General features: G+C 25.0%; 1 protein-coding gene across 1 annotated transcript; it reads left to right on the top strand.

The window, feature by feature from the left end:
- Positions 1 to 18,212: 18,212 nt before the first annotated feature.
- LOC145833608 (kelch-like protein 26) lies at positions 18,213 to 21,289 on the top strand. The gene is made up of 3 exons (XM_082940762.1): positions 18,213 to 18,909; positions 19,006 to 19,122; positions 21,171 to 21,289. The coding sequence occupies exons 1-3, from the start codon at positions 18,213 to 18,215 to the stop codon at positions 21,287 to 21,289; spliced, it is 933 nt and encodes a 310-aa protein (XP_082796888.1).
- Positions 21,290 to 27,190: the final 5,901 nt, after the last annotated feature.

Genomic DNA, 27,190 nt, shown 5'->3' with positions numbered 1-27,190 from the left:
TTTTCCCTGGCCATTTTATAAAGAAAAAAATAATCAATTTATTCATGATTATATTAGTTGTATAATTTGTAAATAAATGTAACAATGTAAGTTTGTTACCAACAGATTTTCTTTAATATCTAAAATTGTTACTTTTTAAATTTATGAGAAATTTTTAATATTACTCAATTGACTTAAAATACCAAATATACTTATCATAACTAGTAGCTTTTTTGCTTGTACTCAGAGTTTTTTATCCTTTACAATTGTTAGAGTTAAAATTATTTTTCCATGAAAATTGTACTATCCCTTACACACTTAATACAAAAAAGTTAATTTAAATTATTAAACATTTAGAAATTAGTTTAAATAAAACATAAACCGCTTTTTTACCTTTGAAACTTTACTTAAAAACAAGAACATTTATTTACCAGCGTTCTACAGGTCTAATATGAGTTCGGAATACCGTTTGTCGTTTAGTAATGTACAAAAAATTTTGTATGAAAACAGTTATTGTAACCAAGAAGGGTTCAGCATTTTGGCTTGTGGAGGAGGAGACAAAAATAAAAAAATTCTGAATCAAGTTTTAAAGGTCAAAATTCTTAGCTTTGAAGCTATTGTATTTCATTTTATGGAAAAACGCCAATTTATTTTCCATCAACAATTCTAAAATGTTTGGCTTTGTTGACAATGTGAGTAAATATGAAAAGTTATGTAGTTCTTGTACATCTGCTGAAATTTATTCTGAAGAAACTAAAACTTGGAAGCACCAATATATAAATTTTGATGAACGGTTTTTGTATTTTCTTTGGTCGTTTATGAGTAATTTGTATATAATCGGTGGATATAAAAGGTGCGAGAAAAAAATTCTTTCTTCTTGTTTTATCTATAACATTAAAAATGATGAACGTAATAATAAAGCAGATTTAAACCAAGCAAGACATTTGGCAGTTTGCACAGTTTTTGAAGGTAATTTTTTTTTTAATTAAAAAGTTATAGTTTGTGATTGTTATCATATAGGTAAAACATGCATACAGATAAAGTTAACACATATGCTGATAATAATAGTGAAGAAGTTCAAATTGGAAGAATAGTAACCTTTAAAAACAATCAAGAAAATAGAGAACACTTTTGTATGTAACGTTGCGATCTACTGTGATGTAATAGTTGTAACGTTGCGACCTACTGTGATGTGATAGTTGTATCGTTTATATCTACTGTGAGGTGATAGTTGTAAAGTTGCTGAAATTTATAATTTAGAATATATTGTATTAGTAGTACGTAAATTATACATATAAAGTTATTAGTATATACTGGTGGCTAGTGATTAAAGAATAATAAAGAAACTTTCTTGTTATTTTGACTAACTTTATTTTTCTTAAAAAATATTTAAGTTAGCTAAAAAGTAAGAGTTTTCACCAAGTAGGAGTTAGCTACTAAGATTTAGTTAGTAACTAAAAATATTTTAGATACAAATTTGAGCTAGCTATCAAGTATGAGTTAGCTACCAAGTTTTAGTTAGCTACCAAGTAGGATATAGCTTTTAAGTAGAAGTTAGCTACCTAGTAGGAGTTATTTACTAAGATTGTGTTAGTTACTAAAAAGATTTTAGATACAAATTTAAGTTAGCTATCAAATGAGTTAGCTACCGAGTATGAATTAGCTACCAAGTAATAGTTAGTAATATGTATTTTGGATTTAGAAATGCGAAAAAAATGAAAGTTGTATTGAAGCTACCTGTAGAATGTTTATTTATATGAACAACTTGAAAAAGGAACATTATTTGAATTTGCTTTATGCGTTTAAATAAACAAAAAAACATGACTAACTGTATAATAATTTTGAATTAAAATGATTTTATATATTGTAATGAGTATATTTTTTTGTATTTGCATATTTCACTATTTCAGCATACTTTGTTTTAAACAAAGACAACTTTATATGAATAAAATGTGAATTGATAAATTAATTTCCAATTAAATGACCTATCTGTAATTTTTTATACATCTTATTGTTTTTTTATGTATTTAAGAGACTAACACAGTATGCAGTTGTAATTTAGTTTTATTAAAACTCGACAAATGATATTTAAACTTATAAATTTCCATTTAAAATTAATTAAAACAAAAATAAAAACATATTTCAAAAATAATTTTAAAAAAAGCAAACAAAAATATTATATAGAACTTAGATAAGTATCTTTCACAACTAGTTTACCTTACCTCTTAATGCAATTTGTTACTGATAACACTTTATGTAACTATCCACAATATTATTTTTGATATAATAACAATCAACCGTCGACTACCTTAATTCATTGACATCATACAAGTAAATAACAGATTAGTTACTCAGAGAATGGTGAAAAACTACAATACTGAAACCTATGCAACATGCTCTAAAATAACATTTTTCTAAAGCTGATCTTTTCATCTCTGAATAAATAGTTGTAAATTATCTAAAAATGTGTTAAATACTTCACAGCTTTCTTCTATAACTAACAATTTATTACCCATACTAACAAATTCATGATTCCTTCTTTTATCATTTATATCCGGTAAGTAAGTTCATTTGTTCTTATAATAATCATATGCTTCAACTAAATTTAACTGCAGTTTAATAGGTCTTGAAAATCCCCCAGTAACAAAAATTTTACCTTCTAAAACTGCACAAGCTGCCCAACACTTTGATTGATTTAAATCTACTATTTAATTTCGTTAATTTATTTTAATATTATAGGTAAAACAAGAACAAATAATTTTTCTTGTCTTTAAGAAGTCCTCCTATTCTATATAACTCACTCATGATCGAACAAAGACAATAAAAAAACCGTTGTTTAAAGTTTATACATTAAGTTTTAGCTCCTTTATAATAAATTTCAGCAGATGTACAACGACTACCTAGCTTTTCATATTTAATATAATCGTCAATATAAAATGTAAATATCAAGTATATTTTAAAAGTCTTTCAGTCATATTATATCAAGAGCGATATACATGTATAAAACATATGAATTCAAGTGAGAGTAGCTGTTTTATAAATTATTTTTTTCATAAATATGTGAGTAAAAATGTTTATTAAGCAAATAATTAACAATGATAATTTATAAAGTATCATATAAACTTTAAGATATTTTTTACGAAATAAAACCATTTTCATATTTACAATCTTTTCGCAAAGCTTAACCTATACTACTAATAAAAAACGGTCACAAACTTCCAGTTTATAGAAATGCAAAAGTTTTATGTCATAAAAATTTGTTTACAGCTGATGATTTTTCAAATGGGCATTTCTATTAGAACTAGAAACAAATCTCTTCAGACAAATGTCACAATCAAATGGTCTATCTTTAGTATAAATTCTCAAGTGATCTACCATTTGGTGCTTTAATAAAAAAATCTTCTTGCAAATTTCACATTCATGTTGTTTTTGTTTAGTATGGGTCAGCATATGACGCTTCAAGTTACTTTTTTCAGAAAACTTCTTCTGACAAACATCACATTGTAAATTTTTTCTACCTTCATGGACTAACATGTGTCTTTTCAAAACGTTTTTCCGACTGTAACACTTGTCACACAGTTCACATTTAAATGGTTTATAATCAGTGTGTACTGCTGAATGGCTTTTCAATGTGGATTTTTGTGAAAAACATCTTTTGCAAACATCACATTGAAACACTTTTAATCCAGAATGAGTTAGTTGATGTCTTTTTAAAGTACTATTCCAAACGAAACTCTTGTCACATACATTACAATTAAACATATTAATCTTTGTATGAATTCTTGTGTGCACATTAAAGTAATATTTAGATCTATAACTTTTACCGCAAAATTCACATATGAAACTCATTTTAAAAAATAACTAGAAAAAAAATTGCTCATGAATTTGAGGTAGATTTACATTATAAAATTAATTTAGTAAGAAAACATTAGATTAAAACTTTAAAGTCATTTTTATTTTTTTACAAAAATTTACTGCGTAAGTTATACACCGATATTAAACACAAATCTGAATTAATTTCAAGTTAATTTTAGATATAACACATACTTGGTGTTTTATACTTCAATACTGACTATTGTTGTTTACTTAAGTTTATATGATTAGTACATATTAACAGAAATCGATTAGATCTCTTTATAAAACTGTTTTTACATATAGCACATCCAAAAGGTTTTAACTTAAGTGAAGACTGAAATGTTGAACTATACTACCTTTTCGAATACACTTATTCTTGCGAATTTCACGTACATGGTATTTTACTTTGGTATGTGTCAAAATATGAGTTTTCTTTTTTGAGCGAACATCTTATATAAAACTTCACAATTAAAATAATGATAAAAATATTATGCCAGTATTTACTAAAAAGTCTTCTAAAGCGCTATTTTTCTATATAAAAAGACTGTCACGTAAATCACTTTTACAAGTGTGAGTAACTAAGTGAGGCTATAAATGACTAATGCGTTAAAAGTATTTATGACAAAAATAGCATTAATTTTTTCTTAATAATTATTAGCTAGCATTTATTGCTTCATCGTCCTTTTTGTGTAAAACTTTTTTTACAAACTTCACAATTAAACGGTATTTTCCTTTATGAACTTTTGTATGGATATTTAAAGTGTGATATTGTTGTATTTTTTTTAATATCTCAAATAATAGTCTTTGTAAAAGTATTACTTTTTAAAAGATCTATGTTAAAGAAAAGCCTAACTAAAGTTGAAACAAATAAAAATAGATAAGTCTAGGTTTAGAGGTAATAAATAAGTTTTTGAAAAAATCAAAGTCTAAATTATTTATTATACTTTATCTTAACTTAAAAACTAGTATATTCGTTTTAGTAACAAAATATTTTCTTTAGAAAAACTTAAATTGTTAATGACTTAAAACTTAGTTGTAACTTTAAACTTCTTATAATTATTATAGTAAACTTTTTATACAGATATTTGTCTAATATTATAAAATTTAAAATTTATGTTATAGTTTTCTAGTCTAGATTTTTACCTTAAAAAAGTCGAGTAAGCTCTACATTTTTGTTAGCACGAAAGTGTCTAAATCGGAACTAAAGGAACTTAATTACTAACTAAAGATAATTGTAAGTTTGCAAATTAATTTTGTATGGTTTTAGTAGTAATGTTTATAAATTTGTAAATAAAGGAAACAACTCATTTGAGTTTTATATGTTTAACTTTATTTCAACTTTTAATATTATTTTTATTATAACACTTATGTTTTAATTAAAATTTTACATTAGTATTTTGAAAAACTAAGCATATTGTATTTATAAATATTAATAAGCTAATAATTGACTACTTTTTTTACAACAATTGAATAATAAAAAAAATTTAGTAAAAATATATGTTTTTGCTACTATTCATCAGAGAAAACAAAAAAAAAAACTTTAAAACACTGTAGTTTAGTATATAAACATAATAAAAAAAAAAAAATAAAAAAGAAAAATTGTAAACAGTTACTATCTCCCCAAAAATTAACTTTGGACTTAAAAAAAAAACAACTATTAACTAAACTAATTTATTGACTTGATATTTGTAATTATTTTTCAGTAAAGTACATATTTTTTTGTATATACTATTTCTAATGTTACGTCAATCTTGATTATTTATTTAGGGCAACGTGACCTTGTCAATAGTTTTGATCTCATTTTTTAAATTGTAGGTTTTAATCGTTTATAAACACATAAAGGTGTTTTTTTAACTTTTTTAATGAATTATAACATTGTCGTTTTATTTTAGCTTGTGCTACCTATGAAAAAAAAAACAGATTGTTAAAAAAAAAACATTATTTAGAATGTTCAAAATAGAAAATTGACATACTTGCTTGTGCTATCATACTCACTTAATAATAAAATTACGACTGTAAAATGTAAATACCTTTAGGCTAGCTGTAATAAGTTTAATATTAAAAAAAAATCTTTAAAATAGAAGTTTAATACACGATATCCTGTTTATTAGAGTAAACTCTAAACTCTGTTTATTTAAATTGGACGTAAATTATGGCAATAAACTGTTTATGTGATATATATATCAAACATAATAATTTAATTTTTTACGACATCTGTTATGGCTGAACCTCATTTATATAGTTTTAAAAATTAATGTTTTGTTAAAGACCAATTATGTTAATAGTAATTGACAAGCTAACTAATGTATGTTTATATAGTTTTAGTACATTTATGTATTTTAAAACTGTTTAAAGTTTAGTGATTTTTACTTTACTACAAACTGACAACAACATCAGTAAAACTTTCTTGAGCTTTTAAACCTTTTTTGTATTTCTGCAAACACTTAGATACCACTTGTTTTTAAACCATCAAATTATTTTAAGAAAAACTCTTAGTTTTATAGTTTTAATATGAAATGAATGGCTAAAATGTATTAAGTATTTAAAATGTTTAAATATATATTATTTACTGTTTTATTTTTGTTTACCTGTGTATTTCGGTAGTTATTAGTTTTACTTTTTTTTTTGCTAAACTTAAATGAACCCGTCTAGAGAAAGTAAGGCTTTGATAAAGATGACAAAAACAACTACTAGATTACAGATCAAACAAGCACAAACTAAAATCTCATATAAAAAATTAAAAATGTGTAAGACCGTGAAGAAGAAACAATTTATTGTTTTTTTTTGCTTTACCAAAATACAAACGTTAGTAATATAATATACTTTAGTTAAATTTAGACAGCGATTTTTCGTGACAACATCTTCCTAATGTGTCATAATAATGATATCTACCATATGGAGCTTGATACGTATGTTGTTGTTGATGGTCGTATGGTATTGTTCAGCGCTGACTTAAAGAACCAAAAAATATATTAAAAAAAGAAGAGTATCTTTATAAGTTTTTTAACTTGACGCTATTTAAATTTATTTTTGCCAGTTATGTGTCTATAAAATAGTTTTTATGTTAGAAATTTCTAAATAAGATATAAAAGAGTTAAAAAAAAAACAAATATATATTTCTTTAAATTTTACTAAATTTAAAATAAATAGTGTTTAATTATGTTAAAATATATAGTACTTCATAAAACTATTTTTATAAATTTTAGATTAGTAAGTAAGTTTTAAATAACTATGCAGCATATACCACATACACTATTCGCAAAGAATAAACTCATTATTTCTCCTATAGAAGTTAAGATCTCTCTTTTTATTTTCTTAACTTAAAACATATAATATACATTTATATTTGAAAACATGATATGGTTCAACGAAGTAATATAAAATTGGTTTACTATGATATTTAAACATAATATAATAAAAATACAAAATTCAGTGAGTTTTTCAACTGTTAATTATAAACTAAAATGTGATTAAAAATACTAAAACATTTTAAGTATTTTTGACTATTAGACTTTTTAATTTTTTATCTTTAACATTCAGAAAAATAAACGCATGTATAAAAAAGTAATTTAACGAACAATATCAGTTTTTTAAAATACTATCAAAAAAGTTGTATTAAACTGCAGTCATTTATCTGCTTAAAACTAATGATAAAGCTGAATAAATGGAAAAAAACTATTAGATTAAACTGTGTATGTAGTTATAAAACTAATAAGAGTTGCAAACAAAATAAAATATTTATAAAGCACCAACATAAACTAATTCTTAAACAATATGGCAAATTTATTTAAAGTTTAAAAACTAACCGTTAAAAACTATAAATATCTTACTAACTAGTGTTAAGCTTCTAATATTATAAGTTTTTATGACAAGATTTAATTAACTTTTACCGATGCTTCAATTTTATTTTATCATAAATGAGCGAATTATATTTTTTTAAATGCCTTTTTCATACAAAACAAGTTTTTATTGCCTAGTGCAAAATAACAAAACTCTAAATCAAAACAAGTGAGTTTTTAAGTATTCCATTAAGTAAGAGTTAGTAAAAAAGTTTGAAATAGCAACCAAGTAGGAGTTAGCCGCCGAGTATAAATCGAATACTAACTACAGATTAGCTACCAAATTATAACTTAGCTATAAAGTATGACTTAGCTATATGACTTAGCGACAAATTTTGAGTTAGATACCAATAATGAGTTAGCTACCAAGTAAGAACTTAGCTAGCAAATAAGCAGTTAGCTACTAAGTATAAATAAGCTACCTAGTATGAGTTAGCTACCAAGTTAGGGTTAGCTAAAATTAGGAGTTAGCTACTAATAGGAGTTAGCTACCAAGTATGAGTTAGCTATTAAGTATGATTTTGCTACCAAATATCAGTTATCTACGAAGCAAGAGTTAGCTACTAAGTATAAATTAGCGACCAAGTAAGAAGTTAGTTATCAAGTATAAGCTAGCTATCAAGTAGGGAGTTAGTAACTTAGTATGAATTAACTACCAAATATGAGTTAGCTACCAAGTATGAGTTAGCTACAGAGTATGTTTTAGTTACCATATATTAGCTAGCTACAAAAAATTGCTAGCTAACATATATAAGTTAGCTACGAAAGGAGTTAGCTACTAGGTATGATTTAGCTACTTAGTAGGAATTAGCTACCAAGTATGAGTTACCTACCAGATAAGGAGTTAGCTAAGAAGTATTTATGTAACCCTTTAAAAGACTTAATACTTTTTAGATTTATTATAAGTTTATATAGATGTATTTCCTGGTGACCAAATGTATAAGAAAAGGTTTTAAACAAACTGACTCAGGTAAATTCTTGACTTCTTTCATCAACTAAAAGAACTTTTTACTTAAAATAATATAAAACTTTGAAAAAAAAAAAAAAAAACTATACGTTGTCATTTATTAAGTTTATGTTTTACATTTTAATGCAACTTTATAAAAGACTAAGCAAACATAAAAATATTGAGTATTTATGTGATATACTGTGACGTGATAGTTGTATCATTGTGATATACTGTGACATGATAGTTGTATTGTTTAAATATACAGTTATGTGATAGTTGTATTGTTGTGATATACTGTGATGTGATAATTGTATATTTAAATCTTCTGTGATGTGATAGTTGTATTGTTGCAATCTACTGTGATGTGATAATTGTATTACTTATATCTTCTGTGATGTGATAGTTGTATTGTTGTAATATACTATGATGTGATAGTTGCATTATTTTAATCTACTGTGATGTGATAGTTGTATAAATGTGATATACTGCGATGTGATAATTGTATTATTACAATCTTTTATGATGTGATAATTGCATCGTTGCTGATATTTATAATTTAATGTAGATTTTATCAAAGATACGTATAATAAAGTATTTAAGATTATAAGCATCTATTGGTGGCTAGTGATAAAATGATTATAAAAAAGTGTGCTTTCTTGTTCTTTATTAACCTAAGCTTTCTTAAAGATTATTTATTTAATCAACTTCTCACTGTATTACTACTTTTTTTACCGTCAGATTAATTTGTGTTATTGACTTTATTATTTAGCCAACGTTTGTAAGTCTATTAGTATTATAAATAATACGCCTTTGATGAGGCAGGATAGTTTGCTGTTATTACACTATGCATAGTTTAAAAAAGTTTTAGGTTTTAGGTTTCAACCATTAAGCAAGTTGTTATTTGTTTCAGACTAATTGTAGAAAATTTTGTTATTTAAATGAACTTCAGCATATAAAATTATATTGTTTATTTTTAACATGTTTTCGTGTTTAAAAAGAAACTACAGTTAATTTTTATATGTAAAATCTATGAGAGTATATGTATTTACACAACAATAAACTTAAAACCTATAACTAATTTTAATTGATTGGTTTTGAACAACTATCTTAATATTTAATTATTATGGTGCAAGTAATTTAGAAAATTCTAACAAAATTATTTATACAATAACATAAGACAATGATAAGCATAGGTTAGCAATAGTTTCTAAGAATCGTAGATTTTCTAAGTATCTACACAACAGCAAAGGTAGACACATCTTAAATAAAGCTATCAAGTAAGAGTTTGTTACTAAGTATAAAGTAGCTACCAAGTATAAATTAGATAGCAAGTAGAAGTTAGTTATAAAGGAGAAAATAATTACCAAATTTAAGTTAGCTACTAATCAGGAGAAAGCTACTAAGTATAAGAAAGCTAATAAATATGATTTAGCTACCATACCAGAATTTAGCTATAAAGTGATAGTAAGCTACTAAGTATAATTTAGCGATGCATTTGTAGTTAAATACCAAGTAGAACTTAGCTAACAAGTTTTAGTAAGCTTCTACGTAGAAGTTAGCTAAAAAGTATTAGTTAGCTACCGTTTATGAGTTAGCAGCTACGTATGAGTTGGCTACCAAGTATGAGTTAGCTTAAAAGTAGGAGTTAGCTACGAAGAAAGGACGTAGCGTGAAGAGGATTACTAGCGCATGTGTACCTCCTAAATAAATTAAAATGAGTTTATTGGTTTTATCCTTAAATCATTTATTACCTTAATTATTGTTTTTTTTAACTATATTTTTGTAGTTTTTGTAAAATTAAACATTTTTTTTATATTTTTCGATAACAAACTCGGAGATTGCATGCGTAAACATCTTTGTGTATTAGTTAACTGCCTAGTATGAGTTAGCTACCATGTTGGGGTTAGCTACCAAATATGAGTTAGCTACCAAGTATGAGATAGCTACTAAGTAAGAGTTAGTTACCAAGTAGGAGTTAGTTACCAAGTTCTAGATAGCTACTGATTATAAATTAACTACTACGTAGGAGTTAGCTGTAAATTAGGAGTTAGCTACCGAGGATGAGTTATCTTTTAAATTTGAATATTCAATAATCTATAAATCTGGGATCAGAACAATTGTCAATTATCTATCATTTAAGACAGTTAAATAGTTTTTTTTTTAACATAATACCAATACTGTTTTGAAATAAACTGTCAAAATAAATATATACTAAACTGCATACTTAGAAAATTTTCATTAACTAGAAAGATTGCTAAGATAATTGTGCACAATTCACACACTGTTTTTTCAATCATTAAATGATTCCGAGAACTTTAACAAAAGTCATTCATAAAAAGTTGCTTTTTAAAAACGACCAAGTTTCAAGAATCTAGAATATAGAAAACAACTTTGAACGAACAAATATTAATCTAATTTAGCTAAAACACCATACAGTTTGTTTAGAGATGGGTAAAGTAAGATGATGGATTTTTAATGAATTTTCATATTTATATTTTTCTGTATTTTGTATGAAAATTTGTATTGTTATAACTTTTTTTAGCTTAAATTTCTGATTCTCCTGAGTATTATTTAACTTTAATCAACGTATTAACTGAAATGTTTTGTTGTTTAGTATAGCATGAAAAATTATATTTGTAAAGTTTATTTAATTTATTTTTTATAGTAACAATAGTTTTTACGCTACTTTGTGTTTTGATATATATTTTTTGTTTTATACAGCCGTCTGTTACATTGAAACTGTCAAATAAATGACAAAAAATTTGCGAGTTAAAACTTTAGTTTAAATTTCAAATGACAGTTTACTTCTGAGCTATATATCTTTTCCGTTTAGCTACTAAGTATGAGTTAATATATTATTTCAAACTAATTTTTAAAAACTATTTTTTTATTGAATCGAATCATACAATATATCAGGGGTCGGCAGGCATTTGGTGCTCGCGGGCTAAATTTCAAGTTTTCAAAATCTTCACGGGACAAAGTTTTAGTTTTAGTGATATTTTAAAAATATTTTAGCTTTAGTTTTGGTCACACCAGAGATAGTTTAGCTTTTATTCACTTTATAACTTTAAATGACTTTTAGCTACACATAGAATGCTTACATAATATATAAATATCTATTGGGATAGAATTTACATTGCTTAATATGCTTAAGTCTTAATGAAATATGTATTTTCTTAAACACTTAATGAGTTAAACTTAATAAGTTATTATTTTTTATTTTACTTACAACCTTACTCTCTATAGAAACCGAGCTTAAAAAACATGTATGGGTCACTTTTATACATTTTTAATAACATGAACTACCTTTTCATATTTTAAAATGCTTACTTTTAAAAGTAGTTTTTGCGTCTTAAATAGTTTGTACCACTCTTTAGAAAATTCAGTAATAAATTAATTAAACAAAATTAATACCTATTTGTACCGTTGACAAGCTAAATAAAATTTTTTAACATATTTCATGCTCGAATATTTTATAAAATACCTTATTAGTAATTTATTAGTCTTTTACTTGATTGCCACTTTAAAAATATAGTGTCTGAATTATGTTTACAGTAACTAAAAGTTAAAATAGCTAAAATCTTTCTGTTAATCAAGCTTAAATACATAACTAAAATATCATTATTATAAAAAAACAAAATTTATAAACATACAAAAAATTACAATTAATAACCAACACTACAGTAAACTACACTACAGTCATAAATACTATTCTGGGCCTGAATATAAAATGGCCTGAGATTTAAAGCCTTTAAATAGTTATAGTATAAGTGTGGCAATTTTTATTTCTCAATTTCTCAATCTAATTTCTATTAAGTAGGTTGCTTTAAAAAACGTAACTGTTCATATTAGTATGCAACGCATAAAAATTAACTTATTTTGCCAAAAAATATCGTTTGAAAAACAAAAAGTATACCGAACAAGAACTTTTTTAGTTTATGTCATATATATTGTTTTAAATGTGTCTATACACAATTAGATATTACATGTAGAAACAATAATGTTAGAAAACTGTGCATAAACTAAATTTTATCTCGTTAAGTTTTAGATAAAAAGTGGTTTAAAATATGAGTATTTTTCTTCATTGGTGTGCATAGGAATTAACTTTAAATGCAAAGAAAATTTCTAAAAACTTAAAGGTGTCAAAACCATAGTAATGATTATTATTTTTCTACTATTATGTTGTTTTAAATGTTTTCGCGCCCACTAAAAGATAAAATTTAGTAATAAGACATCTGTTAAAGAAACTTAGGTATAAAAAACGTGTAAAAAAACTAAACAATAAAGAAGTGACATTTTAGTTGATTACTGTGCATTACTTTTGTACAAAACGGAAAACACTTGCATTTAGTTTGTTTACTAAATAGATATTATAAAACTATCTTAGTAATTCAAAGCACCTTTATGCAATCTTTATTCAAAAAATAATTAATTGTTGTAAGAAGAGAGTTAATATGAAATTGAGAAAAAAAAAACCTAGTGGAATGCTACCTGTCTTTTTCACATTTTTAAGCTAAACCAGTAAAGTCTTTTAATTGTTTTAAAATGTTATACAGGGACTTAAAACTAAATTAATCAAAGAAATTTAACTTAAAATATACTTTTTCTCAGCGGGCCACATTTACATGCTCGTGGGCCGCAAAATTTTCTTTCGCGGGCCGCATTACATTTAGAAAAATAATGTGCTCGGGGGCCGCATTTGGCCCGCAGGCCGCAGTTTGCCGACCTCTGCAATATATAATTATTTTATCAAAATCTTTAACTTATAATGTTTTTAAAATTATTTGTAGGCTGCTTTGCTTACAAGTTGGCCAACTACTTGTCATACGACTTTTTATACTACTAGGCCCACTATGTTTTTATCATAAAAAAGGACTTATTAAAAAATCTATAGATTGAAATAAAAAGGATTTTATTATTAGATAGCATTTAAACTGTTTTTTAAATTCTGCATAAAAACTACTCTACTTTAACACGTTCTTTAAGTACGCCCTTATCAAAACTGATTGAATAAGCGTAGAGTATAAATTCAAATAAGCTGACAATATCTTATAATGAGGTTTGTCAAAATTAAAAGTTAACCAGAGCTACTTAACTCTGGAATACTGATGTACACTATGTTAAAGCTTTTACTTGATTGTAAAAAGAGGTTTAGTCAAGATAGTTTGAAAGTATTTTAGACAAATTTTGGAGAGATGTTATTAATCTTGAACTGCTAGAAAAACTTATAACATCTCCGTTTATAAAATAACGATTATTAATAAAAACTAACAAAATGGTTTAAGCAAAACAAACTGCTACTGTTTTTGATAGCCAATATGATTTTTTTTTCACTATAACTTTAACAAAACAAACACCGTTACAAACTTTTATTAACTTTATTAGAGAATTTAAGAAGAATTGCACAACTATTGAAAATCGGACAATTCAAATTTTTCAAAAATATTTGAAAGGGCCACATATAAAAAAGATAAGTATATTTGTCAAATATAAAAAACACATATGTTAGTCTATAACCATATACAAGCGATTTTTTATTGAACACTTTAAACATTTTTTAGATATAACTAAATTAAGTAAAAAACATTGTTTTTAGTATTAATTTTAAAATATCTTGAAAAATAATTAAGATTTTTCAAAAAAGAAAACATTGGCTTGTAGATACTTTTTAGATCTACACATGTGTGTTTTTTATCAAATTATTATTTAGGTTATAGTATGTTAACCTTTTTTTTTTTATAATTTTAGATGTCGGAGTTTGAGTTGTCCGAATTTAAACTTTCATGTGACCATTAAGAAATAATTTTTTTTCTAGTTAATTTAAATTGTGTAATTTAATGTGTGAAGTAAAAAATTATGTTTATATTAATTTTATAAGTATCGTTATTTCAACTTGTTCATTTTGTACATAATTAGAATTTTTATGTTGAAGTAAAACTTTTAAATAAAAAATTCCGCAAAATAACCTTAAACTATAGTATTTAGCATAACATAAGTTATTTTCGTTACCTAAATAGTAAGTGATTTATCTTTTTCTATTTATAAGTATATTATTTTGACTTGGAGAAGAATTTTTAAATACTACTTCATCATTTTATTCTTAAAGCAGGGTTTCCCAAATTTTTTTTCAATAGACTACCATTATAAAGGAACAAACCGCTCCTCTAACATGTTTCTCAGAATACTACTATTTAAAATGTCTAAGAATTTTTTTTGCTCTACATCATCAATTCTAGAATATCTAGTGTAAATATGAATTTATGATCTTATAGCTTCTCCTTTTGCAGTTTATGGCCCCTAAACTTCTAATTTTTTTAATAAGTCTATATATGTATTTAAAAACTGCAATTAATAAGCCGAAGAACTTTATTTGTTTTTTTAGTATAAACTTCAGAATATCTTGTGTAAGCTTCAAAAGTTTCAAATTATGATGTTATCATAACAACTATTACACCAGAATCGATCCCAATATATACAACTGTCCCATCACAGTAGATCGCAACGATACACTATCACATCACAGTAGACCGCAATTTTAAAACTAACACATCACAGTAGATAGCAACACTTCAACTATTACATCACAACTGTTTCAAAGTGTAAACAAACATTTGACGAATTTGTATAAAAAACGGGCATTGCTTTAGAATTTAGCAAATGTTCTTTTGATATAAAAATTAAAATTTATAATAAGTTTAATTCAATGCAAAAATAAAAATCTAACGTTTATATTAGTATTAGATATATGTATAACATATAAACTTTCATTGTTATTAATTTATTTCAATTTTAATATGATTTTTTTTTTTCTTCATAAAGTATTGAACATAATTCAACTATCGGTATAATCATACCCTAAAACTTAAAAAGCTTTCAAAATCACGCACAGAGCAACTTTTAGTCTACACCTAGTTATAACTGTTTTTTCGTAACTATATGTAGCTATATTTATTACACATCTGTTGCTGTTTATTTAAAAAATCAATAATTGACTCAACACTTTAAAAGACTCAGTACTTTTCATAGTTGATTTCCGTTAGATACACATTTTTTCCCAAATATCGTGGCAAATTTAAAGTAACCGTTAGAATGCCATCAATCTAAGTAGCATTTTTAAATAGTTTTTATCTATGTATTTGTATCGTTCTAATCTACTGGGATGTGATATTTGTATCGTTGCGATCTACTGTGATGTGATAGTTGTAATATTGCGGTCTACTGTGATGTGATAGTTGTATCGTTGCAATCTACTGTGATGTGATAGTTGTAATATTACGGTCTACTGTGATGTGATAGTTGTATCGTTGCGATCTACTGTGATGTGATAGTTGTAATATTGCGGTCTACTGTGATGTGATAGTTGTATTGTAGCGATCTACTGTGATGTGAAAGTTGTAAAATTGTGGTTTACTATGATGTGTAAGTTGTATTGTTGCGATTTACTGTAATGTGAAAATTGTTTTGTTGCAATCTACTGTGATGTGATAGTTGTAAAATTGTGGTCTACTGTGATGTGATAGTTGTATTGCTGCGCACTGTTATGATTAGACTAATTATATTAATTTTAACATTCTATATTTATATTGATCAAAAGATTTACCTAAACCTCATATTACTAGAATTGATTAAAATATATTTATATTAACGAAATTGTAATAGTTTGTTCTAAACATTAACACTAAAAATGTACAAAATTCTTATAGTTTTTAACAGGCACTTTCAATTTTTTAACTTATTTAGAACTTACAATTAATACTTATTTAAAATCAAAAATCAAATTAGCTTTGAAAAAACTACAATAATTATTTTTTGTAAAAAGTTTAGTTTAAAAAAGATATATATACATATGTTTTAGAAAAAACATTTAGTTTTTAAGTGCTAGTTTATAACAAAATTTCATTTCTATAACATTTAAATGATTTTATGATCTAAATACAACACATACTCAGTTGAATTGATAACTCAGCTTCATTTATATAATTTTTAAATGATTTTATGATCTAAATACAACAATAATTCAGTTTAAAACATGTTAAGAAAAAATAACCAATAATTTAGTTATATTTTCAAAATACTAAGCTTTTTTACGGTAGACTAAAAACGAACTTTTATCTTATTTTAAGAATAAAGCTTAAAAAAAACATAATATACAAGTTAAGCTTAAACTCAAAAAATACTTTTATTCAAAACCACTAAAGCAGCCCGATTGCATAAAATTTCGTTAAACAATCGTTTTGACACTTAAATTTTAAATATAAATTATTATAAATCGACTTGCTGATTTATAATTTTAAGTACAGGTTGTCAATGCTTAAAAAATAATATTTACACTTAGTCGATAGTAGGTTAAAAAAAGTGCTGAAAGAAATTCGTTGTTGATCTAAAATCGTGGTACAAAACATATTAATTTTGTTTAATAAAATTAAATGCTTTAATTTTTTTTTTATTCTGTATTTTACATGAACAAAAGTTTAGGTCACATTAAGCTGTATTTACGACTTTAAATACAAAACACAATAAAACTTTATTAAAGTTTTATCTATAAACTGTAATAGCTAAATTGAAATTTTAAGTTATCATTTTTAATTTTACTAATTAGACATTTGCTTAGGCGCACAATTAAACTTTATCGCTCCTTGTAATAGATTATTATGTAATTTTTTTTTGTCATAGTACTAAGATATATATTAAAATAATTCTTTCTATTTTGCAGAAGTATACAAGATGTTTTTAAATTAATCGACTACCTACTAATTTTCATTATATCTACAACTTTGTGAATTTTTGTGAGTAAAATCAATTAACGCTTATATTGCAATGAATTATTGAAACCATTATGTAATTTAAAAATTTAAAAATTTCTTTTTTATTACGTTTATAGAATTGTATTTATTTACAAATAAGAACCCTAAAAATGTAATTTTAAAAGCTCCAAATTAAAGGTGATCAATGAGTACTTTTTCACGACTTACAACTATTTATTTTGGTAGGTAAATCTATCATTTTAATGTTTACTTGTATTGTAAGCTAGTCAAATTTTGTTTTAAGCATTTTACTCAAAATATACATTTAAATAGTGAAAATTTTGTTTGCTAACATTTTTAAGATAGATACTATAAAATATGTATAAAAATTATTAAGTTTTGATTGCTTAGAATACCTAAAGTATGTTATTGAATAACTAACCACTAAATATAACAGCTAGTAAAACGGTTAGTTTAAAAAGAACTTGATGTGTTTCTTGTAGTAATCATATTTCATTGTTTTCTAACTTAAATTATTTAGACATTATTTAAAAAAGTATAATTATTTTAAGATCTTTAAGAGAAAACTATTATTGTTACAAACTTTTAGTATTTTTTTAAATTTAAGCAGCAGTATTAAACAAAACCTAAACGTTTTTGTTAATGATATTGTTTGAATAATATTCTGTTAATTTAGTTCTGTGAACTTTATAACTAAATGCATAGTAAAAATAAATCGAAACTTTCACTTTAAATTTTTTAAATCTATGATAGACTAGTCATAGTTTCTATGTTTTTATCACAAAATAGGTTACTTTTTAGTGTGTTTGTTTCAAAAGTATTTAAATGAAGTCAGACAGTCAACTCAGTATGAAGTGTGGCAAACAGTTAACTCGTAAGTTACCGGTTTTGTATCAAGCAAGGTATTGTGCTCAAGAAGACATCAGTATAGTTGTTTGTAAAGATGGAATCATTGAAATTTTAGAACCACTTTTCAGTTTTAAAAAATCAGCAAAGAAAAAAAATGTATTTTTTCTACCGAAAACTAATAGTAAATCAATTTTAATCGTTAGTGGCTCAAACTTGTATGCACTCGGAGATAGTGAACAAAGGTCTTCATTTAAAAAAATGTCTGAATCCAGTAAAAGTTGGAATGTTTTGCCTTCAATGCTGGATGAGCGGTCAAAAATTTGTGTTTGTAGTTTCATGCAGAAGGTATTTGTAATAGGTGGATATAGGAACGAAGAGTCTGTTAACACTTGTATGGCTTATGATAGCAAAAATAATGAGTGGAGTTACATAGCTTCAATGAACGTATTAAGAGGAGATACTTCTTGTGCAGTTTTTAAAGGCAAAATTGTCATAACTGGTGGTCGGTGGTTTAAGCGTTTTTCTGATGGCTATTTAAGATCTGTTGAAGCGTATTGTTTTCATGAAAACAAATGGACACGACTTCCCGATATGTTACAAAGAAGGTGTTCTCATAGCACTGTGAGCATTGGAAACAAATTATTTGTGATTGCTGAATACTTAAACGATGGATGTGAGGTTTTTAATAGTCTCACAAATAAGTTTACATTAATAACTAATAATCTATATTTTAAAGATAGTCCGTTAATTTTTAGTACCATCACTATAGGTTATAAAATTCATGTGTTTCACGTCAGGGGAGACAGAAGTATTTCAAACTTCACTTATGATGTAAAACAAGAATTTTGGACTTTTTTAGACAACTTCAGCCCTGAGTGTTGTGAAAGTTTTAGTTGTGCGAAGATGTTTAAACATTGAAGATTGAGAAAATTAAGAATTTTTCACAAGTTCAGTTAATTTCATGACTACACATTTTTTTGAAGTTTTCGTTTGTATTGAATCAATAAGTGTTCGATTATGCCTTCGTTTACTTTCAATAAACTCAGTTTTATAATACTTGATACTTTATTTAAATAAAAAGAAATATTAAAGCAAACTTATCTTTTTGAAGTATATTTATTTAAAGTTGTTAAATAACTTGCATTAAAACAAGGTATTGTGAACAAGCACCAAGTACCAACCAAATGTAAAAAAGACTTGTTAAATTCAAATGAATTGTGAATTGTTTTGTATTGAAACAATTATTATAATTTAGCCTTTTTAATTGATAAACTTTTATTGTAATAATTACCAAAAGACGCACAAACTAAGCTTTTGTTAAATTAATGTTACTAAAATAAATAAATGCAAAACACTTTCGCATATAAACAAATAACATTACAAGTTTTACAACTTTAAAAAATTTATTTACATTTATATAATCAAACAGCGAAGTTAAGTTAAAGATTTTTTTTTGCTTTAAATGTAAGGTCAAATAAACTCAAAAAATGTTTGTTTATAATATGTAACTTAATTAATTTTTTTTGTTATGTCCTTTGTTTAATAAATATTGTTAATTGAACAACAAAAGCTCCCAATATACTTGGTTGTAGGACTTGGTCTACGAAAAAACCTTTTAGTCACAAGTCGCACACCACTAAGATACCTTTTAACGTCTGGTCCAAGACAGTTAAAATTTAATTTAATTTCGTTTAATATAAAATGTTTTGTTTTCAAAGTAGTTTTGTACTAAAAAGTATCTAAACAGTTTACAAGAATTATAATTAGTTTCATTTTATTATCAAGTATTTTAATTTATTAAAGACCACTGAGTATTTTGACTGACTTTATGTTTCCTTCGTGACCAACTAAAAGAACTTGAACTAACGTAATAAGATCGTGATTGAATATTGTTTTACTTAAAATATTTAATGCTTATACAAATTTTTCTAATTTACTTTTGCTGTCAAGTAAAATTAAGATTTTATTTGCAAAAACGACGTAATATTGTCGACCATTTTTTGTAGAAAAAATGTTTATGATACTATACAAAAATTTCATAACATTAAACGCAAGCATGTTTAAAAGGCCTTAATATTAGCTATTCATAAGTACTAAAACTTTTTTTAAGTATTTTACACCTCCAACGGTTTAATTTTTAATTATGTAATGTTTAACCGTATAACATGTTTTTAGGTTTACAGCAATAAAGTACAGTTTTACATTTATTTCATCTGGTTATAAAGTAGTTGGTACGTCAGCTGCTAGTTTGATTTAAAAAACTTAACTATTTAGGATTAAAATTAGATTGTTATATTTTATTTTAAATCCTTTTATCTGGACCCTTAAGACTAAGGTTTTAAATATAAATCACATGAAAAGATTTTTATTATCATTACAAGTTGATTACTAGTTTTTGTTTGTACTTTGTTTTTATTTCTTATTTATAAAAGTTTTTGCTATACATGTTAACCTAGGGTGGGCAACGTACGGCCCGCGGGCCGGATCCGGCCCGCAGAGTGAAAATGACCGGCCCCCAAACCTTTTTTAATTTTAAATGGAATCCGGCCCGCGGACAACATTGATCCGGCCCGCTAAGCATTTTCAAAATTTATATAAAGTCCGGCTAGCCAATTTAATTATTACAAAACTTGTACAAAACCTTTTTTTAACTATTTCATTAAACAAAACTGTAAGACTTTGACCCTGAAAACGTTTGTTAAAATGGCTTATTATTTTGTGGTAATAAAACATTATTTTGTTATAGTATCTTGTTCTGTTTCAAGTCAATTGAAGTAATCCTTTCTCAAATTATCCAAAAGCAATATCATTTGCACTTTTTCTGCCGTTGTTTTTTCATTAAGGACTTTTTGATTAATTATATGGTTAAGTTTAGTGATGACCAATTGCTGACAATAGTTTCACTTGATAATAAGTTTGGTCGTCGTTTTGCAGACTTTTATCAATTAAGTGAAGAATTCGACATTATTTCATCACCGTCGACGTTTGACACCGAAAATGTACTTGGTAATATTGTTAGAACTGTTGAACTTCAATGTGGCAGTATACAATAAGAAAAATTCAAAACTGTAATATTGACAGATTTTATGATTTACTTAATAAGTAAAAGTTTGTTAATTTAAAAAAGATGACAATGAAGTTATTTCTTCTGTTTGAGTCTACATATTTTTAAAAACAAACTTTCTAAACCATGTATATAAACAAAAGTAAGCTGCATTCAAATCTTACTTATACCAATTTGCAGTCATTACTGAGAATATCTACTTCAAATAAACTTCAAGATTTTAAACAACTTGTTATAAACTTTTATGACCCAAAAATGTCTCATTGATTATTTTTAGTGTAATTATTCTTGCTAAATACTTTAAACTTAACATTTAAAGTATAATGTAACAGTTTTATGTTTTAGTTTTTCGTTTAGTAATATTTTCACTAGTGAAATCGATCTTAATCTAAAAGTCTACTAAACTAAAATTTTTGTTACGCTTAAAATATATATTAATTTCTTTTTTGTTTCAATATTTCGTTATTTTATGTTAGTACTCTTATTAAAGTTCTTTAGGTGCACTGTTTGATTAATATTTTTAAAGTACAGAATTTAGTAAATTTCGTAAGTTAATTATAACTATTTGATATTTTGAAATAAAAGTGTTAAAATTTCAAGCCAAAGTAATTTGTTATTTAGGCTTAACTGTTTTTTAAATAAGTTAATAAGAAAATTTGAAATAAAACATATAATTTTTGTTGCTTTTATAAGATTTTTAGATAGACTTTATGTATTATTTATCGAGCCAAAGTTTGTCAACTTCTAAAGATGACCATGAAACTAGTTGTGTTGTTTGATACTTCATACATTTAAAAACAAACATTTCCGACCATAAACATTAACAAGGATAAGCTATCTTCAAACCTAATCGGTATTTCAGTGCACTTGCAGGTTTTCCAAAAGCTTTCATGCAACTAGAATTAAACAACTCTAATACATGATCAACCTCAAGTGTTTCATTGAGATCTTTTATTTTTTTTTTGCTTTTTATGGTAAAACTGTTTATTATATCAGAATTATTTTTCGTTTTGTTTCTTTTATACATGCAAAAAAATGTAATGAATCTTCTTTAGCTTAATTAAATTAAATAACAGTAGTTTAATATTGTATTGTTTGTTAATTTTTGAAAAAATATTATCACTATAAATTCCAGATAAGGATTTCCAAATTTCATTAATTTCGAATAGTTAGCAATTTTTTTATGTTTTAGCTTGAAATGTTAGGCTCGAGTAACTTTTAGTAACCAAATTATAACTTTTTTTGCACTAACTAGTATCAATTCGGTCCAGAGTTATAATATATATAGAAATATGAATACTTAACTAAATTTATCATAAAATTTTATACTTGAGAACCTTGGTAGTTAATGTATTGATTCAAAATTCTAAAATACCCGATCAAAAAGCATCTAACCGGATCCAAATCTTTTTGAAATTAGCTTCCATTCGGATCCAGATCTTTGTCTAAAATTAGTATTTAGCCGGATCCTCATAATATGTTTAAAATGGGATCCGGATCTAAAAAGGATCCAGCAGAATCCAAAAGATCACTAACTTAAAATGATCCGGCCCGCTGAGGACTATATTTTTCTGGATCCGGCCCGTCAACTATTTACGTTGCCCACCCCTATGTTAACCCAACAATGTAAAGCACGATTTTCACCTTGTCAATAACAGCAGGATTTTATTTAGCATTTCAATTTTTTTCTAAATATAAGAACTAGATTATATTTTAAAACTTTGCGTTCCGTTTAAATGTTTTTTTTAGTTTAAATTTTTTCTACCTAACAAAAGTTTAGACATTTATCTGTAAGAAAGTTTTGTATTTTAATTTTGAGTAAAACATTAAAAGCTGCTACAAAAAACACTCTGTCTTTCAAAACACTTTGTTTCTTGTTGGACAAAAAATAAACCTTACTGAAAAAGTCTAGACACTCTATGATATAGTCTAACTTTTTTTACAACTAGTTATCTTACTATATTATATTACATTACTTAAAGTTTTCAATAGATTAACCTAAAACACCAACGAAATTATTTTCTTACACATTTTCATTAAAAGCCTTTCTGTTTAAGTGGCTAGGTTTTAATGCCTAGGTCCATCATGTGGACAATAAACTTGCAATAACAATACTTAAAAAATTATCAAACCTGTGTTTTTAAGTATATGATATCAGTAAATTGTAGCAAAATTTTTCAAATTAAAGCGTTTAAAGTCGTTTTAAAACATTTTTTTAAGTCTTCAATACAAAAAATGTTATGATTTGCTTCAACCTAATAAATGCTAAGTTGTTATTAAAAAGTCATCATTTCGTGTAAGTTTATTAATTGTACTATCACATGGAAACCTTTAACAATCTAATCTTTTAAAATAGAAACTGTTTAATTAATTTTAAATTTTAAACATTTTATTAAACTCTTTTTGACCTTTTTTTTTTCAAAATTGATTTTTATTTACATATTTACTCTAATCAAAAAAATTAGTCACGTTTTAAATATTAGAAATATTTTAAATACTTAAGCAGTTTTCAAAATAAGGCATGTATTAAAAATACCAAAATTTATATATATTTAAGTTTATATTTGTGCAAAATTTTAACAAGGTTTGTAATATTAACTCATACTATTTTGAGTTTTAAAACTTTTAAATTTTAAAGCAATATATTTGTTTAACTTTTTTCATATCTAAGATTAAAGATACGCAACATTTCTTAAATGTATAAAAGGTAGCTTTGTAAAACTTTAAACTTTGTTGAAACTTATGACTGTCCATTATATATAAAATAAAAATTTACTTTAAAATAAATTTACATATGAGAAAAGAAAATTTATAGAAAAGTTTAATTAAAAAACAGTTTTGACTTTTATAACAAAGTTTAGTTAGTTTAAAAACGTATTTGTATGTATATAAGTCATTTGAAACAATAACTTTTTAATAGATTTATTATCGTTACCATTTTATTATTTTTTTAAGTTTAATTTAAATAAACATAAAACGGTAACTCGGTTTAAAACATGATTAGTAAAAACTAATACTATTAGTATAAGTATATCTACAAAATTACAAAACTTTTGTGGAACTGAACAAAAACAAACATTATTTTTTGTTTATTTAAAGGTTTAAAATAAAATAAAGTATAAGTTAAGATTTTTAATAATTATTAAGTTTTTACAGTACTTTAAAATCTTTAAATAATTTTATAGAATTGTTGTTGAAGTCAACACATGTCAACGGAGCTCTGTAAAAAATAAAAGATCTAAGAAAATAATAAAAGCTAAAACGGGTTCATGACTATTTAAATTCAGACAATTCAAATTCTTACAATTAAACTCTTAAAAATATTGAAACAGCAACAAATAAAAATGTAATGTATATTTGTCAAACAGGGCGTGTCTAAACTTTTTTCAAAGGGGGTTAACAAATTATTTTGTTCTTAATTTATCGCTTAAGTGCGCATTTCTTAGGTATACAATACCAAAAGATATTAGTTAATAAATAAAAAACAATTAATAAATTGAATGAAACAATTAAATTAATAAAAACTTTTGTATTTTTTAGTAGTAAGCCTATCAGTTTTTAACAGAAACTTTAGAATCTTTTTTAATTTTTAATGAGATTAAAAGTTCAGTAAACTTGTTTTACTTTAATGAAAACTTATATAGCAAACCTATTATAAACATGTACTTTAGATTATGACTCTTTAAACTAAAGATTCTTAGATCTCTTGATTTACCAGCCAGTAAATAAATGTATATATATATATATTATAATGTATACATACAATTTAACATTATAATGTATACATAATAATGTTATTGTTTAAACTTGAACACCTTCTACAGAGCCCACCTAAAGGGCTTTTAAATAGAATGTCGGAAAAGTACGATTTTAAAAATACTGGTACATATGCTTCAAAAAGCTTTAATAGCAATTATGATAATATTTTGAAACAAATAGATGCAAAAGGTTATAAAAAAGGTATGTAGCAGACTAAGGTTCTAAGTACTCCTCATGGCACCCATTTAGTTCGCACAAGATCTCACTACCATCCCTTAAATGTCGCAAAGTTCCCATTATTTCTCATACAGAATTTGAGGTCGCACAATATGCCAGTACTCCTAATGCTACCCTTTTAGATAGCACAGATACCAAATGTTTCTCATGTCATCAGTTTAAGTCACACGCCTCTATGATTTCATCCAGTCGTTCCTGCGCCCATCGTTTCACATTATAATCAATTTTATACCATGGTTTTTTTTTTTATAAGACCTTAGTTTTATTTTATAAGATAACTCAGAGCTAGGAGCTATTGCAAGCTGCAAATTTTTATATGGACTATGGTACATCATCAGAAGATTCACTTATTATAGAAAAAACTATGGGATCAAGTTCAATATGCTTTTAATGTTTATCAGTATTTTTCACTTAAAGGGTTGAGAAAGTTTTTTTTCCATTCTTGAACATTCACCCAGTTTTTAATCTATTACTGCCCGTATGTTGTAGAATGTCCTTATGAAAGCATTTTGATATTTTATAGTTTAAAAATTTATGAGGAAAAGATTGAAATTTTATAAACGAAAGTAACAATGGTTTACTAAAATTACCATTTATAAAACTTTAAGCTTTTTCAAGTGCTGTCTAATTTAACAAAAGTTATGTATATACACACACTAGTTTATAGCTATAAAAAACTATTGTAGGTTGTTTTCTTAAAACTAACCTTGTCTCCTCATACTAGTTTTTGAAGCTTTAATTCATGATTTAATAAGTTAACTTATTTAAATTTTGTTTTTTTTTAATAATCTATAATTGAATTAAATTGTATTTTTATCAAATTTTAAATACTTAAGTGTATTTAAAACTTAGTAAACTTAAAAACAAATTAATAAGTTGTTTAAGTTTAAAAAAAAATAAGATTGATACTATCAAAAATTTAAGATTTTTAGTATTTTCAAACTTATTAACTTAGTTTAAAATTCAAAACTACACTAAAGGTCACTGTTTAGTACATATATAATTAGCAGTTAATCACTACAAAACTATGATTATAACAGTCTTAGACTAATTTCTTTTTGATTATTAATAGTTGTTTAATTATAATAACTACTTTAATAGAAGGTCAAACTTTGATAAGAATTTACTAAAACACAAAAAAAAACTTTACAAACTAAACTTTTTATTTTCATTTTAATTACAATTTTGTGACTTAGCTGTGTTAGGAAAATATTTTATGTAAATGTCCTTATGCTAGTCGGCTTATTTTTATCATTTTAATGTATTTTATGTTTAACCCAAAACCAAAAAAAAAACAAATAAAATGTAAAAAGTATCACAGTGCGCTAACATCGCATAAGTTGATATCACCAGTTTTTTTGTCAACATAACTCTTTGTTAAAAGAAAAAGTAACAAAATTTGAATCTTAAACGCTTATATTGCAGTGGATCATTAAAACTAAAGTTATTTTTTCTAAATTTTATTAAGTTTTACATTTTTTAAAATCAAAAGCTCATCAGATTTGAGTTTTTTAAGCTTTAACATAACTTTAACTTTTTTAATTTTCAATAAGGTTTAACTTCTGACTTATAATACCTTTTTAGGTAATTTATTGTATAAAAATAACTTATAATTTTTTTTAATATGTATTTAAAAGATTTTTTCAAATAATAAAAAAGTATTATTTTGTTTCTTCGGTTTAAACAAGTTTTGACTTGTCAATATTACTAGTCTTATAATTAAACTGTCTTAACGTAACAAAATTAGTTTTAGTTATTTAAATGTTTACTTGTATTGTAAATTTGAGTGAGTAAATATATATTACGACAGATAATTGAAAGAGATAAAGATAAAATTAAGATACAATCTAAAATTTAGCTTAACAAGTTTTTATTTCATCTTAAAACAATCTAA

Source organism: Thalia democratica, chromosome 4, assembly GCF_965202585.1.
Source record: "Thalia democratica chromosome 4, ktThaDemo2.hap1.1, whole genome shotgun sequence".
Lineage (NCBI taxonomy): Eukaryota > Metazoa > Chordata > Thaliacea > Salpida > Salpidae > Thalia > Thalia democratica.
The sequence above is the reverse complement of the archived record's forward strand: the minus strand, read 5'-3'. Positions and strand labels throughout refer to the sequence as shown.